This window comes from Petromyzon marinus, chromosome 34, assembly GCF_048934315.1.
Source record: "Petromyzon marinus isolate PM22_M1 ecotype Great Lakes invasive population chromosome 34, UKy_Petmar_22M1.pri1.0, whole genome shotgun sequence".
Lineage (NCBI taxonomy): Eukaryota > Metazoa > Chordata > Hyperoartia > Petromyzontiformes > Petromyzontidae > Petromyzon > Petromyzon marinus.
Genome location: NC_133700.1, coordinates 10,249,624 through 10,269,734, shown reverse-complemented (window position 1 = coordinate 10,269,734; position 20,111 = coordinate 10,249,624). Strand labels below are relative to the sequence as shown.

Below are 20,111 nucleotides of genomic sequence, written 5' to 3'. Positions count from 1 at the left end.
ACTAATACGTGTCCTTTTTGTAATACAGCCAAACACATCACACTCGTATTTACTGCAGTGACGTGCGGTGAGGTCAATGGCTAGTGTTAGAGCCAGATTCACACACTGAGGGAGGCGTGGCCTCACTGAGAGGGGCGTGTCCTCACTGAGGGAGGCGTGTTAGATACGTCCCCCTAAGTGAGGCAGATGTGATAGCTGCCTCCCCTGGTGCTTTTTCATTGCAGTTTCATGACGAGACCAGCGAGTCTAAATATCTTTATACACATACGTGAAATAAGTTACCTGGAGTATGGAAGGCGAGGACATGAAATGAAGGGGTCTACAAACATTGCATTGGTGACATACTGAGATAGTAACAGGCACGCGCTTATTGCCCGCGCTCCATCCAGTTACTGAGGGGTTGCGCAATGAGAGGAGAGGCTGAGCTCGTCGCTGCCTCACCTCTGATTTTAAAAAAAAGTGGCGGGTTTTTTTAACGTTAAAAAAACCCGCCACTTTTTTCAAATTTTCTTGCCGTGGTTTTCACACCTGATGATGATTGCTTGTGTTGCAGTCGAAACGTCGTGAGAATTTTATTGTTTTATATTTTATTATTTTATTGTTTCCCTTCTACATGACTTTGCCGAAAGAACCAAGAATATGAATCCCTGCAGTCACGAAAGCTTTAAATCAAAACACTACACATGTTTGCCTTGTACGGCGTGCTTTACGGTGACCCGCTAATCTGGCCCGTCTTATCCCAGAGCTTCGTTCCAATCATAATAAGTCACACATGGTGGTGCAGGAGGCTTGGCACACTTCCACGGAAAAGTGAGCTAATCTTTGCACGACGCCCGGTAGCCTGCGTGCTTTTAAAACACTGAATGGTTCTTCCTCCCCGCATAACCAGCTTATCCCCCCCCCCACCCTCGATGTAGCTTCAGGAATGGGTCGACTGGACTGTGGGGTGGGTGGCGAGGCCAGGAGTTTAACACGTGCGCACACCAAAAGTGCTGTTAGCGAGCACCTATGGCACGTGTTCTTCATTGCAAGGCCCGCGGACCACTGGAGGCCCCTGGTGGCCTTTAGTGCGGCCCCTGATGTGCGGCCTCCGACAATTGTAACACGTGAAAACACCCCCACTATCGTGCTGTCAAACCCCAATGGTTTCAAATGTGTGGCGGCACTCACACTGATGATGTCTTATCAGCGAAAGTGCCCCCCCCCCGCCACCCCGTCTGGAAATTCGTGAAGAACACCGACCTATGCCATGACACCCACCCCATACACTGACCCACAAGGAGCGAGTTGTGACCTTTCGGTCGGGACCAAGTAGCAAAAGAGGCCCACAACAGGACACGAAGGTAAACCAGAAGGCATCGCACCAAAGTGGTGAATTCACAAATGATACATGAATAGTGAGAAACGTCTTCTTTGGTTCTTTCGGTAAAGTCACGTAGAATGAGAATAAAATGCTAAATTGATAAAATAAAATAACACAATAATATTCTCACGACTTTTCGGCCACAACACAAGCGGCCTTCATCAGGTGAAGGGGACGAGACTGTCTATTTATTATTTTATTCTCATTCTACGTGACTTTACCGAAAGAACCAAAGAAGATGAATCCTTGCAGTCACGAAAGCTTTAAAGTGAGAAACGTCTTTTTTTATTTTCATCTTAACAAAACGCGAGCAAGTTACAGCTCATCACGCAGCTCACGAATCCGAGAATCGTCCCGACTCCCACTGAGCCTTACATAGGGGAGGGAGTAAAAGGTGGGGAGAGTTGCAGAACTATTTATAATCCACTGTAGGATATTGTTTATGGGGGTTGTGCGATCACACTTTACTATGCTGGTCAATGCGGGTTGGGGGGGGAGGACTGTTTTTGATCTCACTCGCATCGGATGTTAGCAGTGGCTGATAAGTAATATAAAAATAAATGGTCTGGGTTCACAGAAACTCATATATGCACTCGTCTGCCCTGCTGAGACTGGAGAGGAGTCATAAAACAATTGTAAGTCAGTCTTTAAAGTTGGAACAAAAACATCTGTAATTGTGTTCAAACTGTTTGTTCCATGTCATGTTAGTGCCAAATAGCTTAGGTAATTTGAATTCGTTTAGCGTTTAAGTCGTTCTTGCAAAGCGCATCTATTTTCATATTAATTTAACTTTAATTGATTAAAAACATTAATTAATCGCATGGAATTGTACGAGAGAAGGCGTATAATGTAACACCGTATTCAAGTTTCATTAATTAGGTATAGCCCTGTGAGCCACGCGGCTCTTAAGTCGGGTGCAACCGCAACAAACACAATTTGAACACAGAACATCTTAAAGCGACAACGCGTAACAGAAACATCCTGGAATAAACCAGCAGATATTCCACACAAAAAAACTTATTAAAACGCCGTGTGCAAAAATCACAATGTGGTACAAGCCAACAACAACAAAAACCATAAGACAATTTAGATTAACCATATGTTTTCGAATTACCAAAATAAAGCTACAAAAACAGTGTAACAACAAATTTTGATTTAAAGCTTTCGTGACTGCAGTAATTCATATTCTTAGTTCTTTCGGTAAAGTCACGTTGAAGGAAACTGTGATTTTTTATTTAACAATAAACGATATACATAACACGTACGACAAAAAACTGCAGCCATAGCTGGCATCACGACACTCCCAGTGTATGATATGTGAGTGAGTCAGCAGCAGCGTGAGTGAGTGTATGATGTGCGAGTGAGCCAGCACACGATGAGTGAACCTGTGTATGATGAGTGAATGGGTCAGTGGTTGTGCGAGTGTATGGTGTGTGAGTGAGTAAGTGCATGATGTGTGAGTGAGTGTATGATGTGTGAGTGAGTGTATGATGTGTGAGTGAGTAAGCGCATGATGAGCGAGTCAGTGCATGATGTTGGAGTGAGTCAGTGCATGATGTTGGAGTGAGTCAGTGCATGGTATGAGTGAGTCAGTGTATGATGTGTGAGAAAGTCAGTGTCGGCTCCCTCTGCTCGCGCCGTCGCCCCCCCCCCCCCCGACTCCGTCGCCCCCCCCCCCTGGCTCCGTCGGCCCCCTAGCTCCGTCGGCCCCCCCCCGGTTCCGTCGCCCCCCCCCCCGGCTCCGTCGTCCCCCGGCTCCGTCGGCCCCCCCGGCCCCCCCGGCTCCCCCGGTCCGGTCGGCTTCCCCGGCTCCGTCGGCTCCCTCGGCGCCATCGGCCCCCTGTATGAGCTCAGACGCCTCTGATCAATTCACTTGGAATGCACCCAATCTCGTCCGATGTCAGAAGCTAAACGGTGTTTTGATGGGCGATCAACATGAACAAACGGTGTTGTAGTAGGCTACTGTGGAGCTATGCTGTAGGCACCAGAGGAGAGTGCCGAAAAATCCATTGCGTTGTACTGTACTATGCTCCCCACTTTCACCAGCCCACACTGACCAGGTGAGGTACAATTTTAAAAAAAACCCTCGTGGCATGGAGAGGTCATCATCCAGCAATGGATTCACCACAGCGCTACCAGGTGGATTCGTTGTTCCACATTAACATATACATCGCTGAAAGACTTCTGCATTTTGCAGGTATTTCAGCTCTTCTAAGATCACAATCTCGTCTCGTCGCACTCTGCTTTGCCCTCTCTTTACATGCAGCTGTGTTCACGCTTGCAAGAAAATAAACCTTAACGAAGCCGAGTGCACGCCAATCGATACACCTACACGCGTTTGAGAATTCGCCGGCTCAAAGGGAACCCACGGCGAGAATTCAACCTCCTCTGGAGCCAACTCAGAGATGACAACAGGAGGCTCTAGGCTGCTCAATTTTGACAGAGGGTCACTTACCCCGTCCGTAGCGGGGAGGCCCAGCACGCCTGATGCGAGGACCGTAGGAGGATGGGCTCTTTCTGGCTACCAGGAATTTGTCAGAGGCGCTCGCAACAGCAGCAACAACAGCAGGAGCAGTTAGATAGCATGGCACGCAGCTGGCTGCCGTAAGCGCGCTGTGATTCACGGTGATCGTCGGCCCTGTCTTCGTCGTATTGGAGCTCATCGTCAGGTCGAACATCAAGGGTGGAGGTGCTGAGAAGAGGTGGCAGGGAAGCGGAGGCAGCACCGGGGGGTGGGGGTGCTGAGTGACGTTGGGAAATGAATGAGCGAGTGAATTCATGAAGAGTTTGACCTTCGTTTATAACCAAATGAGCGGACGCACGAGTCATAATTGTACGGCCCTTTGTGAATTGCCACAATACCGTCGCAAGTGAAGGCATTGGCTTTCCTGATATCTCAGTGACACGGAAAGGTCTCACAATCCACTGCTGAATGAAGGAATCCCCATGCCATCTAGGTCACGGGAGTTGTTTAACCATTCTTCACTGTGCTAGTGAGTGCGGGTTAGTGTTGGGTGAAAAGCTGAGGACCGGTTCAGATCTCAGTCGCTACTGAGTTTGTCCATGGCCGGGAATCAAACTCGGGTCACCAGATTCATAGGCAGTGTGCTGTCCAGTGCACCACAGCATCTGCCGAACATGTATGTGCTATAAAGGCAGCGATAAACGTGTTTGGCCTAATATTCATTGTGGGTGGTTGCTCTTTACCGTAACATGAGGACACTCAGTGTCACAGAGAGTAATGAGTATAATATCTCCTTTTGCTGATTAAATTAAAAAAAACCCTTGGTGATGTCTCTGCATTATATATATCCAATATGGCATTGATATTGTATTGTTTTCCACAGGTCTGCCTTTTTAAGGTGACATTTAGTCGTATTGGGCTCTCATGTGGCTCTAAAGTATCTCATCCATTTGGATGATTTGCAGTCCAATTGATTTGCGTTCTAGACATGCCTGCGGCCCTGTATCAATCTACTGCTGGCCGTGGGGATTGTTGGACCATACTTTACTACATGGCTAGGTGCTGTTTTAGTGAAGGAGGGGGCCCCAGCATCGGTTCAGATATCGCTCGCCACTGACGTTCACCGCAGATTCCTCCAGTCTAAATAAAGAGTCTGATTATGACATTATAAACGAACTCGGGTCGCCAGGTTCACAGCGCAGTTGTGGTAACCACTGCATCCAATGCTCCACCCGCCCCTGCAAGTGAACACACATCTCGCTCTGTCAATCGAACCTGGGAGAGAGACCTCTTAAGACACATTATTCCTTTCATGTCACGGATTTTAATATACCAAAAAAAATTGCAAACGAGAACGTCAACTTGTCAGCTGTTCGATATTTGGCGGACGCGTGATGTCATTTAGCCAAGGCTGAGTGCTGCCTAATGCGACTGCACGTCACCGCGCAGGACCCTAGGGGGCATTGTGACCTCGCAACTCCACGAACTAGGACCTTGTTGGTTTGTGCACCGCTCAATGTCGGATTAATTATAATCCTAGCAGCAAAAGTGGCTACTACATATGTTATGGGGCCCGCTAAATGCTTTCAAGCTATCAATTCCGGTTCGGTGAGTCTGCACTTGCTCTATTACTATAGCGCTATACTGCCTTCAACTTTTATGAACGACTGGGTGTTTAAAGTTAGCGATTTGTCGTATTATCTGGCTGTACAGCAAATGAAAAAATACTTTACTATACAAGTTAAAAAAAATTGTGTTTTAATGTATGTGTTTGTGTTTTTTTTTTAATTTAGGGCCTCTTTATAACATATGCTACAGGCCCCGCACTAGCTTCATCCGGCACCGCTACCAAGGCAGTTTCAGGTATCGCCTTAATAGAGTAATCCCTCGTTGTTAGGTCAGGGGTCAGCAACCTGCGGCTCCGGAACCGCATCCGGCTCTTTCATGAATGCCGCTTCGTGACGTCATTTATTAAGGACCACCGGTCTCGTGTTCACGTGCATTGCGGGCTCTTGACATATCGAGGGGTTTTTCTTACCGAATTCGAAAAAAAAACGTCTCTTGTTATTTGGGTTTCCGACTCCTGCTATAAGGCAACTCGATATACGTACAGCATATCGGGGAAACGTTTCATGAACGTATCTGTTTCGTAGATCGAGGGATGTCCGTGATTTATTCAACTGTGACCCAATTAGTTCATTTAGGGTACAAAGGTGCAGGCGAACGATGACATTATCGAACGATGACATTGATCCAGGTTGAAAAACATTATTAATGTTTCATCTGTCTGCGACATGCATTAAGTTAAAGCCAAGTGGGGTTTTTCACTTTTGTTATATTATATAAAATATGAACGTATTTCTTGAATTCTTTGTTTTTAATAATATAATGGAAAATAATAGCGAATGTATTACTGTAGCCTCCGCAAGGTAGTGCACATTTATTAACGATGGGAGTATAATGAAGGTGATCGGGACCATGGCAGGGATTGGAACTGAAGGCCTGATAATTGTGAGCCACTACCATCTAGGCTAGATAAAGGCATTATGCAGGATTCAATGAAACGCAGAAGTTTAGTGGTTCAGCACATAAAATACAACATTCATCTGGGAAGATTTGCCTACTATGATGCATTTGAAGATAGTGTACCATATTTCAGTACAGTCAAAAATTGAATCTATGTGTGGAACTTGAAGTATGTATAATCACCACATGCATGTTTCATTTTGTCCAGGTCCTCTGGTCTTCTCCCACTTGAAGACAAATAAATGCTCATTGATGGAATTGTCCAAGCATCCCAATGCAGGACGCTCTACAAAAAGTGCCTTAAAATTCAGTGAGGCCTTCCTGAATAAAGGGCATCACGGTTGTTATTTAACAAGTACAACTTGGAGGACTTTATACATGGAACAAGTGGTTTATTTAGCTTCTAATTTGCATATAAATATTTATTTAGACCATAGTTATATTTAAACGCAATCCTGCAAGTTGAATAATTTTGTCATGGTTTGTTTATTGTGCAATTTCGTCAATACCTTGTTGTTTATTAAACGCGTCGTGTGTACCTTTCTCGTTTTCTTTCATACTCTTCACTAGGGGTGTTACAATTTGTCACCTTCGTGATTCAACTAATTGTTGCGATTCGCTTCTATGATCGATATTTTGTACCACTGTGGTGTATGTAGTGGCCTTTTAATGGCTGGTTCGTGTTACATAAACTTATTTACACAGTGGGAAGAACATGGCTGCTGCGGCATAAAAAATATACTGCAAATGTAGGAGGGAACACAACCATTACTAAACCCAAAATGCTTAAGGTGACGCTTATCTCCGACATCAAAACGTCAGCACACGCTGGCAACTAACATTTCTCACCAATTTTTTTTTTTGCAGTAACGTGGCCCAGCGGTAGCGCTTTCACAGCTTTAGAATCAGAATATGTATTAATACCGGAGAAATCCGATGAGCTATAAAGCTCCCTTTCAAGGATGTCCAACTTATTGTAGGCAATCATGGTTCGATCCGACAGGTCACCCTGGTTATTACTGCGAGTATATTCATGATACAAAAAAATATATTTTTGTTATTGTCAGTTAGATGATCCAATTCACTCTTGGAAAAAAGGTAATCTTGACTCCTCACCTGATTAAACTAAATAATAATTATTTGGGTCTTTCGGTAAAGTCACGTAAATAGGTTCAAAAAGTAATTTTAAAAACTACGACGTTTCGATCGCAACACAAGCGACCGTCATCAGGTGGAAAAGGGGGGGGGGAGCCCCTAAAGGCGAGCTATTTTCAAGGTTTAAAATGGGTGTAGCCCAAGCGTCCTGGTGTCAGAACGAAGTGAGCAGGGCACAAGTGCCCTGGGGCCAGCACAAGCGGAGATGGTTATGTTAATGTGAAATCGTAGAGTCAAGAGAAAGTGAGACACAACCAACTTGTGGTACGCCCAATGCAGGGGCGACACTGCAGGAACTGGAATTGCTGTCCCATCTTTAGTAAAATAACACTCACATCGGAAGGTGACAAGATGTAAACATCACAGCTAGTTATAACTTAAGCTGGTTGATGACGTCCTTCCAATGATTGCTGAGTTTGTACCCATTCTCTCGGTTGAAATCGTGTCTGTGTCTCTATATATGGATGGCTTCATGAACGAATCTTTGTGTTGCGATCGAAACGTCGTAATTTTTTGTTTCTTTTATTATTTTCTTTGAACCTATCTACGTGACTTTACCGAAAGACCCAAAGAATATGAATTCCTGCAATCACGAAAGCTTTAGGTCAAGATTTAAACGAAATAAACTGGAATATGTAACTTGATCATATCAAGTGCCTGTCTGCTTTATAGTAGACGCTCAAGATTCCTTGACGTAATTTGCAAACAAGTAGGCCATTGTGGACTGGCGTGGCCTTTCAAATGGACCAAACACCAAAAAATACATGGCAAAGTACTTACACATAGCAACATCACACCTCGCTGGCAGATTATACGTCTGTCAAACATACGGTGTTCCGTGTTCGTGATAGCCTTGTGCGATAACAATGGCACGGACACCAAATGTAGTCAAATGGAATTAAAGTACGTGTGCAAAATGCTAACCTTAATTTAAAAAAAATCTCTGTTATCACAGGAAATCCGAATAAATGCAAAAGTGCAGGCCAAATGGCTCCTGCATTTAGTGCTGGCTCAGTCGTTCGCCAGTGTTTGTCGTTCCAAGTATTCTGTCGTTCCGAGAAGACCCGCGGATAGGGGTATTGTTGGGACTTTCCGCAGCGAATTGTTTTGGAAACAAAGTTAAATAAATCGTATCATGACCAATAGATAGGGACAAGTAAAACAGACGAGTGCAAGACTTAAAAAATGCATAACGGTGAATAAAAATGAAAAATAATTCATATATATTTGTCAATCGACTCCACAACCTTCCATCATGGGGTTGTTTGATAATAGAGCACAACCGTGGTCAGTGCGGGTTGGTAAAAAAATCCCAGCTGGTGGTGATATCACAACCGGTCCTACGCACCACCCCCTTCACGAACCTGCAATAACCAACCAGATGAAGTTTGGTTTAAAAAAAAACCTCATGACTGAAACACCTTTGTGGGCCCTCATACAACAGTGGATTGATAGAGTGCTGTTATTTAGTTTATTTTTCAGTAACACATACATGCTTGCAATATGAAAAGTATTAAAACGTCCCAGTTTTAATATACTTGTATGTACGTCTAATAGTAACCTAAAATATTGACCCGGGCAACCTCAACAAGTCTCAAGACTTTTGGGTAGGGCACTCCCTGGGATGTTTGCTCAGCTAAGTTATGGGTATTATTGTTGGAGGGCCTACGTCACATTCACCTGGAATGCGCCCAATCTCATCAGACACTGGAAGCTGAGCAGGGTTGAGTCTGGATAGTGCTTGGATGGATGATCACCGCCAAGCACAGCAAGTGGTTGTTATTATATACAGGCTTGCTCTGGAATAAAGCAGTGGACGACAGAGGGCAGAGGAGTAAAATCCGCCGTCGTGCTGTACCTCTATGATACTGTCTACGCTCCCCACCTTCGCCAACCCACACTGATCAGCAGCGTGGTGAAAGTGTGGTCAATTAGCCACCACGACCTTCCCGGGCACCCATCCAGAATGGTCGGGATAAGCGGTGGATTGACAAAGGGCTGTACCTGTTCACAACAAACAAAAAAAAGTTATGCACAGGATACTTACAATCTGCACAGATGCCATAAATAGACTCAAGCAATGCATGCTGTCCCAGCAGGATAAATTCACACGGTGTGCCTTTCCAAGGCTTGTATTCATCAGCTTCACGATTGAATCCACCGCAGCTCCACTGGAATGTGTCTATATCGTATGGATATGTATAGCCATACCGTATGTGCCTCAGTAAAGATCGGAATCAGCACTCTGCCCCCATTGGGACCACATGTGGCCAAAGTGAAAGTGCATGGAGGCACGAGTGGAGGCAACCAACATCTGAATCACGCGTCCATTCCTTCCAGTCGATGTCATACCGGAATCACAGGCACGCCGTGCAGGCCATGCGGTCTTTGTCCATAATGTACAATACAGTATGTATATATTTAGGCTGGGTCGAACACAATGGGAGGCTTTTAGTTCATTCAGACGGGTTGCTATTTCTGGCTAAATCCGAACGTGGGCAGCCAGACTTACCTTTAAGATGTTATTTCCACATTGGCATGCACGCTGGCCAAAGAATGCAGCATTTTTTTTTTTTACCAAATCTTTAGCTCGCAATAAAATGGTTTAGCACTAATGGCAGTGTTTATAAACGCAATACAATTGCATAATGCTTTAGTTGGCCAATGATCTGTTATTATTATTATACACTCAATTAGAACGCATGAATATCCCGACAATAATTCCACCATTTCAAAACATTTCGGGTTTGGGATGATAACTAGCGTACAACGCGGAACTCGTGGACATCATTTCACTGGGGTCTCTTAACATTCACTCGACTCTCACAGTTGCCCTGTGTGGGACGTTCACCTACAACGTGGATTGACGGTGTAAAATAATTTTGAACTCTCCTTTTCTGGCTTTGAATTAAGGATCCTCGTGCGGATAATGGGGTTGCGATGTGAAGAGTGGGCGGCAGTGGGGATATCAGATGGGATGGATGGAGTTTGAGCCGTGGACGTGCCACTGAGCAGAAAATTAACAGGGGCGGGGGGGGGGTTACTTGGGCAAATTGATCATGCGGCGACAGTGAACATATAAGTGTGGACGAAGCACTTTGTGATAAGGGCCTTGACAATATATATTCTGGACACTGCTGCATAAGAAGTTTGACCAGATTGATAGAACACTTAGCATAGAGCGGAATGACACTTCATGTCAGGAGGATATTCCTATCACAAGGGTACTAACATTAAACGTTGGGGCAGCCCAATTAATTTATTACACAACCATCACAAGCAGCTAACAAATCAGCAAACAATTCCCCTGTAATTTGGTGCGACTTGGCCACAGCATGAACGGTCCGAGTGGAAACCGGCATAATCAGCAGGAAGTTGCTCTTTCATTATTGCCACTTCTACCAATTATCACCCGCTCATATACAGTGAGGGCAAAAAAATATTTGATCCCCTGCTGATTTTGTACGTTTGCCCACTGACAAAGAAATTATCAGTCTATAATTTTAATTTGCATTTTAATGAGGGAAATAAGTATTTGACCCCCTCTCCATCAGAAAGATTTCTGGCTCCCAGGTGTCTTTTATACAGGTAACGAGCTGAGATTAGGAGCACACCCTTAAAAGGAGTGCTCCTAATCTCAGCTTGTTACCTGTATAAAAGACACCTGTCCATAGAAGCAATCAATCAATCAGATTCCAAACTCTCCACCATGGCCAAGACCCAAGAGCTCTCCAAGGATGTCAGGGATAAGAGTGTAGACCTACACAAGGCTGGAATGGGCTACAAGACCATTGCCAAGCAGCTTGGTGAGAAGGTGACAACAGTTGGTGCGATTATTCGCTAATGGAAGAAACACAAAAGAACTGTCAATCTCCCTCGGCCTGGGGCTCAATGCAAGATCTCACCTCTTGGAGTTGCAATGATCATGAGAACGGTGAGGGATCAGCCCAGAACTACACGGGAGAATCTTGTCAATGATCTCAAGGCAGCTGGGACCATAGACACCAAGAAAACAATTGGTAACACACTACGCCGTGAAGGACTGAAATCCTGCAGCGCCCGCAAGGTCCCCCTGCTCAAGAAAGCACATATACATGCCCGTCTGAAGTTTGCCAATGAACATCTGAATGATTCAGAGGACAACTGGGTGAAAGTGTTGTGGTCAGATGAGACCAAAATGGAGCTATCAACTCGCCGTGTTTGGAGGAGGAATGCTATGACCCCAAGAACACCATCCCCACCGTCAAACATGGAGGTGGAAATATGCTTTGGGGGTGTTTTTCTTCTAAGGGGACAGGACAACTTCACCGCATCAAAGGGACGATGGACGGGGCCATGTACCGTCAAATCTTGGGTGAGAACCTCCTTCCCTCAGCCAGGGCATTGAAAATGGGTCGTGGATGGGTATTCCAGCATGACAATGACCCAAAACACACGGCCAAGGCAGCAAAGAAGTGGCTCAAGAAGAAGCACATTAAGGTCCTGGAGTGGCCTAGCCAGTCTCCAGACCTTAATCCCATAGAAAATCTGTAGGAGCTGAAGGTTCGAGTTGCCAAACGTCAGCCTCGAAACCTTAATGACTTGGAGAAGATCTGCAAAGAGGAGTGGGACAAACCCCTCCTGAGATGTGTGCAAACCTGGTGGCCAACTACAAGAAACGTCTGACCTCTGTGATTGCCAACAAGGGTTTTGCCACCAAGTACTAAGTCATGTTTTGCAGAAGGGTCAAATACTTATTTCCCTCATTAAAATGCAAATCAATTTATAACACTTTTGACATGCGTTTTTCTGGATTTTTGTTATTCTCTCTCACCATTCAAACAAACCTACCATTAAAATTATAGACCGATCATTTCTTTGTCAGTGAGCAAACGTACAAAATCAGCAGGGGATCAAATACTTTTTTCCCTCACTGTAGCGTGCAGGATGAGCAGTGAGGACATTGGGTGGTAATGCTTTACAGAGTCCGGGTCTCTGTGTGGTTTGAGTAGTGCTGTCGCTTTGGCCCAACTCTCTGTTGGAGTGGACTGCACAAAGTGCTGCTGCACTTGCCCACTCGTGGCAAAGCGGCCCTGCGGCAAGCAGCACCGCGTCACTCCAGCCTGAACTTCTATCGTACCGTACGGTAACCGACCGACCGTGCTAATCGGAGGTGCGCACATATGCGTCAACAAATGTGCCACAGCACTGCACAGAGACCGAAACAATTAACGCGTTAAACAAAAGACAAGCGTATTCTTAGTTTTTTCGGTAAAGTCACGTTGAAGAGAAACAACAAAATAACAAAATATATATAAAACAATAAAAAATTCTCACGACGTTTCGACCATAACTCAAACGGTCATCATCAGGTGTGTTGGTTTGCATAAATTTATTTTTAAACGGCACATTTATTTATTTATAAAAAAACGTTAGCGTCACGCGCAGCGATTGGCAGTTTGCCCAGGACTAGTCCATCTATTTTTTGAAAAGAGGAGGGGGGAGACGAAATTTTTTATAATGTATGCTGTCTGAAAGCCACTGTAAGCGTGAACAATCAATCAAGAACTGAAATGATTTATAAATAAATGTGCCGTTTAAAAATAAATTTATGCAAACCAACACACCTGATGATGACCGTTTGAGTTATGGTCGAAACGTCGTGAGAATTTTTTATTGTTTTATATATATTTTGTTATTTTGTTGTTTCTCTTCAACGTGACTTTACCGAAAAAACTAAGAATATGAATTACTGCAGTCACGAAAGCTTTAAATCAAAATTTAAACGACAAGCGGTTTTGAAGAACAGGAATTTACGATTTTATTCTTCAGTTGCCAGAACTTGAAAAGTTTACGCAAAGCAGATGCTGTGGTTTGGTGTAATGGTCCATACAATCATCTGGCTTCTGATGTGTTCAAATTTTTTAAGGCTGCAATGCAGCTCGTTTGATCATTAGTATCTAAATAGTTTAAGATAAATTAACTATGATTTATTTTGTCAGATGATTTCACTTTTAAAAATGTGTTGATTCTTGGACGCTGTGAAAATGTGGAATGAATGAAAAATCTAATCAATCTAAACATTAACGTTCAGAAAGGTAATCAAATGTTTGAATAGGCATTGGAACTTAACCAAGAGCTGACCAATGGCAAAACTGCATAACCGTCAGTAACTATCCAGTTTATTGAGGGCATAATCATGGACGGATCAATGATTCAAAAGCTCGTGACACTTAAAAGTTCATTAAAAAGCAGGACAACCAATGATTTCCTAATTTACAATGGCTTCACATGACCCTTTCCGCCACGACTGCATGTCCATCACTTTGTTTAAGCAATGGATCCAATAGTGATGCTGAATTTCTAAATTTCAACAAATCGTCAGGAGGGGGGGGGGGGATCACAACACTGCGAATGCTTAGATACAGCTGGGCAATACAAGTTAATGGACAAATGATGGCCGATGCATGTCCAAATGATGAATGTTCTCAATTGGCATGTGAATGTGGTACTGATAGTGTAACACTGCAGTTGTAACGTCACAAGAGACAACAAAAGAAAAATGAATGTTTATTACGTATCCGAATATTTCTGATTTGGCCATTTGAGTTCGTTTCTACGAGGCGTTTAAGCTTTCTATGGTCGATAGCCGAGTTTCTCAAACTCCAGTCCTCGCGGGCCCACCACGATGCAGATTTCCCCAACTCCTGATCTTCATCATTTCCATTATCCATGATCAGTTCAATGCTGGATGAAAGCCTCACCCAAGCCATTGTTGTAACAAAGATCCCCCATATAGCCAAAACATATTTTAGAGACAAGTGCTGTTCGTGACCACGTATAAAGGCCGGCACAGCACACGAGGGGGTGGCCAGCACAACATCCGACCACCTTTGTCTCCCTAGTGGTGATCTTTACACACCACACCAGATATCCATTTGAGGCTGAGTCGAATTAGACGAGGGTCAGGACCGGCTCAGATAATCGTGGCTGGTGTTGGTGGCTGTGAGCGGGTATCGAACGCGGGTCGCCAGATTCGTAGTTTGCGCGCTCCGCTACCGCTCCCCACAGCTAACCATGAAATGTAAAACTGTTGTTCCACATCTAGCACGAGCTGATAACATCGCTCCATCTCTGGTATCTTCCCCGTTGGTTGCAACTCCGTTATTATTAGTGAATTGTGCATGGTGGGCAAACCATATTGACTGTCAAGACAAGTGGGGGCTAGCGCAGGACACGTCAATAGTACGATGGTTGGTGGTCGAGACGAACGAGGGCCCCTTATCATTAATATGCGAGTCAAGCTGCCACCTGACAACTGGTGATCACAGAACGCTGCCCTGTGAGGTCTTCGAGGACACGAGTTTGTTAAACGTCAATTAATATATAGTGCAATTTTCATCTTTCATAAAGCTATCGAAAACGCAAAACACAAGGCACTCGTGTGGTATGCACAATTGTTCTGTAAAAAAAATACACTGTAAAGCCAAAACTAAAACAATTGATAAAAATAAAATTCAATATTTTTTAGGTCATAATACAAACACTTTAAAATGGCAGCATTATATATAACAAAATACGCATCACCAAAAATATACAAAATACAGTTAACCATGAAAAGTGCAGCATTAGACATTAACCTTTTCAACTAAATGGGCCGTTGTGTTCTATGCAATTCACATGGACCAAAGCTTGCACATTAAGCACATAAATACAGCATATTGGATTATTAGGAATTCACATTGCCTTCATGCCGAACTTTTTACTTGCTGCGATTAAACTAAAAGATTATTTTTTAAAGATGCATTCTAATTTTAGCAATGAGAACAGACGAATGCAATGTCACCTATTACAGGTCAACGAATGAATGCACATGCATTCTAAAGGCCAAAGTCAATTTAGTGTGAAGCCCATCCTGTATTGAAAAAGCTGCCAAATATATTAACAGTTCAAGGTGCAATATGAAACCAAAGTTGTTAATTAATTCAATGTGAAAAATTCAGGTGCACTAATGTTTTAATCTAAAAATATACTCTACTGAGTGACAGCAGGAATATTGCTTGGGTATTTTACCATGTAATCCTTTTTGCACTCTAGTTTTATGTTGATAAAAGCCCCTTTAAATACCTCGACGTGACAATTTATACGCACTCGCGTTATAAAATACTAAATGAAAAAGTTGACGGCCTCTTATTGTGACTGATCTCAAACAAGCTGCGCCTTACAGAAACAAGCACCCACGTTCGTCTTCGGACAATATCTCCAAAACGCTCTCAAACGAGCATTGCGTTGGTACTAATCTCCCATTTTCCATCCTGAACCGGTGGATACAATTCCACAATCGCATCATTGAGGGCTTCTCCAAAAGTGGCCATACATTTACAGAACCTGGAGGGATGATGAGCCAAGCGGATTTCTCACCACAACTTTAAACGATTAATTTGTATTGTGCTTCCCGAATAACTGCAAGTGCCCCGACGGACACGCTTTATCCAACCTGGAGTGCAATAGTTGGACCACGGGACACCATCCAGACGACTCTGGCTGATGGCAGCCAACCGTGCTTACTGCATAACTTTGCGGGCCCAGTCGATGGCTCAGGAGCACAGTGGTCAAATTACGGATTGATTCGTTTGAATGCTTCACGTTTGTTTGTCGCAGAAGGGCTTCAAGTGGGGAGGCCCTTAAATTGTCGAGGGCACAGACGGACGTACAAAAACGAGTCTGGTCGTGGTCAGGAAGCGCAGCGGCGGTGGCTGCAGTGGCAGCGCGCGGGTTTCACACGTCAGTGGAGTAGGCCGTGGGGCTGGTGGATTCCTCGCTCTTCTTACGCACCGTGCGGCGGAACGGCTGCTTCCTCAGGTCTGCCGGGAAGTGACAGTCGAAAGCACGAGTGTCAACAACGCAAGTCGAATCAACAGCTGGGGAGAAATGAGGCTCATTGGGGGGGGGGGGGGGTGCCAAGTCTTCACCATACGATCACTCACACACACGGGAGGAACTCCATGCTGGTGTCACGATACTAAACAAACTGTTGCATTAACTTAATAGATTTGTTTAGCGAATTTCTTAATCCTCATGACATGGATTCCTTTGTCAATTGCAGAAAACGACTACATACTAATTTTCCGAGAGAAAATCCAAATAGGTATTACACAAGCTAAAATGTATACATTTTTCACTCGTGATTTGTTAATTTCCAACTGGCGCACGCACGGCTTGCATTTGAATGGCTTCACCCTGCTGCATACTCAAACGTGTGGAATGTATCAAAAGCAGCAAGCAATGCCACAGTTTAACACGTAGGCTTTCGCGACCAATATTATTCATAATAAAGGCTTTTGGGTTAGATCACGTAAGGATAAATATTCTGGCAAATCGCCCGATGATGCCGGATGTAATTACCAGCAAAACGTCGTACTACTCAAATTGTAAATGTTGTGGATTTACTCTCCAACACACCGGCGGGCTGAAGTAGTAACTAATTGGAACGTTGATAATTGTTTTTTTTACCCTTTTATCTGGCAACAAAACTGACACCTTTTTTTTACAAGGAGTCATGTTTGCATTGACCACAATACCTGCGGTCGGAATGCAAACAAAAAACATAACTCTGCGCCTTTTGGCGTCATCTGGTCCAACACCATGTGAGACGAGGCTCTAAGGAAAGCTGTCTCGGGTGTGGACCAATCAATTTCAAGGACAGTGCCAATACATTATCAGTTATGTTTTTTGTTTGCATTCCGACCGCAGGTATTGTGGTCAATGCAAACATGACTCCTTGTCAAAAAAAGGTGTCAGTTTTGTTGCCAGATAAAAGGGTAAAATTTTTTTTATCATATTTTGCTACTGGCAAAGGAGGTTCCAATGGTGTAATTGGAACGTTGTTTACGTGACAAACCTTACTGGCTGTTTCGGGTGGTGTAGGGCTATGACACATTTATACTTACGCGCTCTAACCCCAAAAAAAACCTTTATTATGAAGCAATGCCAGTTTCCAATATATTTTAATGAAAAAAGTTTTCATGACACCGGAACGAAATTCTCGTGAACACACACACTTTTTCTTTACACACACGTGTATTAGCAAGAGTGGTAAGCACAGGCAAGGGCGTTAAAGGCTCACGGGTGTTATGCAAAATACATATGAACATTAAAGAATGAGTGATAAAATGTGAATGGGAGGGAGGGCATCAACAGCTGCAAGCAAAGCTGTGGACAAGTTGCAAGCCTGAAGCATGAATACGATACATTGCTTAAATGTACAACAGGAGGCCGTTATTTGTTAAATGTAACGATCATATGCTAAGTAATACGTACAACTAATGACAAAAAATACTCCATGCAGCGAATCGTCCGTAGCTATCGCCATCCCAATACAAGCCCACGGCGTAGATGCCGCAAGGGGCAACCACTGAAGCCTGCTTGACAATTCACAGCTCGGTTCTTATTTGAGCACCCTCTTGCAGGATGACACCAAGCTAAGCATAGCTTCTTGAACTCAAAATACTACGTGGTTCTCATCTACTTAAAAAAAAACTTTAGCCAATACGATAGTATAATCAACCTTCCCCGCTAACACTTCAGCCATTACTGCGTTGAACACTACTGCTACTACTCTTTTGAGTTTGGTCAAGTTATTTTATACTCTTTTGAGGTGGTTGTGCAGTCGGGTTGTTGGATGGCACAGGGATGCAAGTCATTACGTGCATTAAGCACCCACTTAAATCGACAATTCCGTGCCTGCGGGAGGCAATACAGCAAATAGGTGTCGAAGATTTTATACGTGCGGTGTCCGCGTTTGTGCGGTGTTCTTCAACTTTAGCGCGTAAACTTTCGGAGACCACTCAAAACAATTTAAGCCCACATTCAAAAATACAAAAAAAATTCTGGGCAACCATCCCCAGCAGGAACCTCATGAAAAACGCAGTTTTGAAACTCAAGATCTCTTGTGGGTAACGACGTAAATTTGCATTACCATTGGTGCAACTACCAACTGCCAATGCTCTTCTTGCTGTGTGTTTACGGTGCTCTTTGGCTGTATCATGGCAATTGCCAAAGAGCTGAATGTTTTTTTTATTTCCTTCCCACCGTCCATCACGTTTTTCAGCGACAGATGCCAGCTCAGGATGCCCAGCGGAGCAGGCAAAGTGCCGCGTCGGGGATTTTCACCGATAAACAAGTTTTGCGCCATTCCTGTAAGTGGGCGTTCATATAAATCCCACGGGGTTTTTTTTCATCGTTCAGAGATCCCCGCGTGCAACTAAACATGGAGATCTGGGTTTTCACTGGCACAGAGGCAGCTTCTTTTTTTATATAAACCATTACCCCAGTGAACACATGGTGTGCGCAACGGCAATTCTGGGTAGCTGTGTCAATACGATTCTGTTTTGGTCACATGGTCGTCCAACACGGCCACGTCTTCCAGTAAGAGATGTTTCTGCTTTGGTGGACTCTTGCCATTCCAGGCGGTATCCAGGGGGGACCACTGCATTCTAAAAGCGTAATGCTAGCACAAATAAACCCTGACCGATATGGGCACCAACACCACCATACATTTAAAGGGGGGTCACAACCGGTCACGCAAAATAAACTAGGACTTCCTTTTTCCAAAAGGGTGTGTGGGGGGGCATTGAATCCTACCTCATTATCGTCGTCGGCAACACTACTCCTATGTTTCTCATCATAATCAGCCATGGTCAATCCAAAGCTGGACGAAGGCGCTATCTCACACCGTCCTGCGGCGTGACAATCCACCTCGCGCACTGCATACTTACAGATTTCATCGCGCCTTCTCCGAAGCGGACGTACTCTCAGGCACGTTTGCATATTGTACTATTGTCATGATTTAATCGTGATACAGGCAGTTAGGACTCTATTTCCTCTCGTCACTGCCGATGCATTTTTCTTTCCGATCATTAATGACTATCACTAACACAATTGCATTACAGCATACGAGCCTAGTACACAGTAGCCCAATTAGCCTGTAGTTTTACAATCACAATACCGTTATTTGTACATCGGAACCCAATTAGCTTATATTTCATCTACATTCCCACTCCGTCAGTGGCAGGCGAGCCATGTGCCGACTGTCGTGTGCCTGTCTCGGTCACACCCCGCTACCCAAAAATCCACCCACCCTATGTGTCACGAGCACCACAGCAGCTACTTCCCATCATTTACAAATGTATTCCTTCACTGACATTACATGTTTTCCCCTTCCCCACAGCGGTAACGTCTGACGAGTCGAGTTTCCAAGCCAAGAACGCAACCGACGAAGCGCTCCTTAAAATAGTGAAGTGCGCCTCTCCCACAGTCGTGGACAAGGAACAAAGTCTCGCTCTGAGCAGCTGTGACCATGGCGAAATTTCGGCACGTGGTTGCGCAAAAATGTTTTGCGGTTGTTGCGGGTGTTTTTTAAGCTTTCTAAAGATACGCTTTTTGAACATTTGTTCAGGCGCGAGCTCCAATTGTTCCCCTGTCCTCAAATGAATATGGCAGAGTATGGTGTTGCACTCGGTGGCATGACGGCAAGAGAGGCATGGCAAACCAGCGCCGCCATCAGACAGCCTGGACAATTAACAAACATTTTCGCTAAAGTAATTAAAGCAAAAAAAAGGTCCT

General features: G+C 44.3%; 1 protein-coding gene across 3 annotated transcripts in view; it reads right to left on the bottom strand.

The window, feature by feature from the left end:
* Positions 1-14,044: 14,044 nt before the first annotated feature.
* LOC116948695 (formin-like protein 3) overlaps positions 14,045-20,111 on the bottom strand; it is a 60,788-nt gene continuing 54,721 nt past the window's right edge. For all 3 annotated transcript variants that reach the window (XR_004403828.2, XM_032965662.2, XM_032965661.2), the window contains one exon: positions 14,045-16,351. Coding sequence is in view for 2 of the 3 variants with exons in the window: in XM_032965661.2 (XP_032821552.2) it covers positions 16,266-16,351 (86 nt within the window). In the remaining variant the exon portion in view is untranslated. The remainder of the gene's footprint in view (positions 16,352-20,111) is intronic.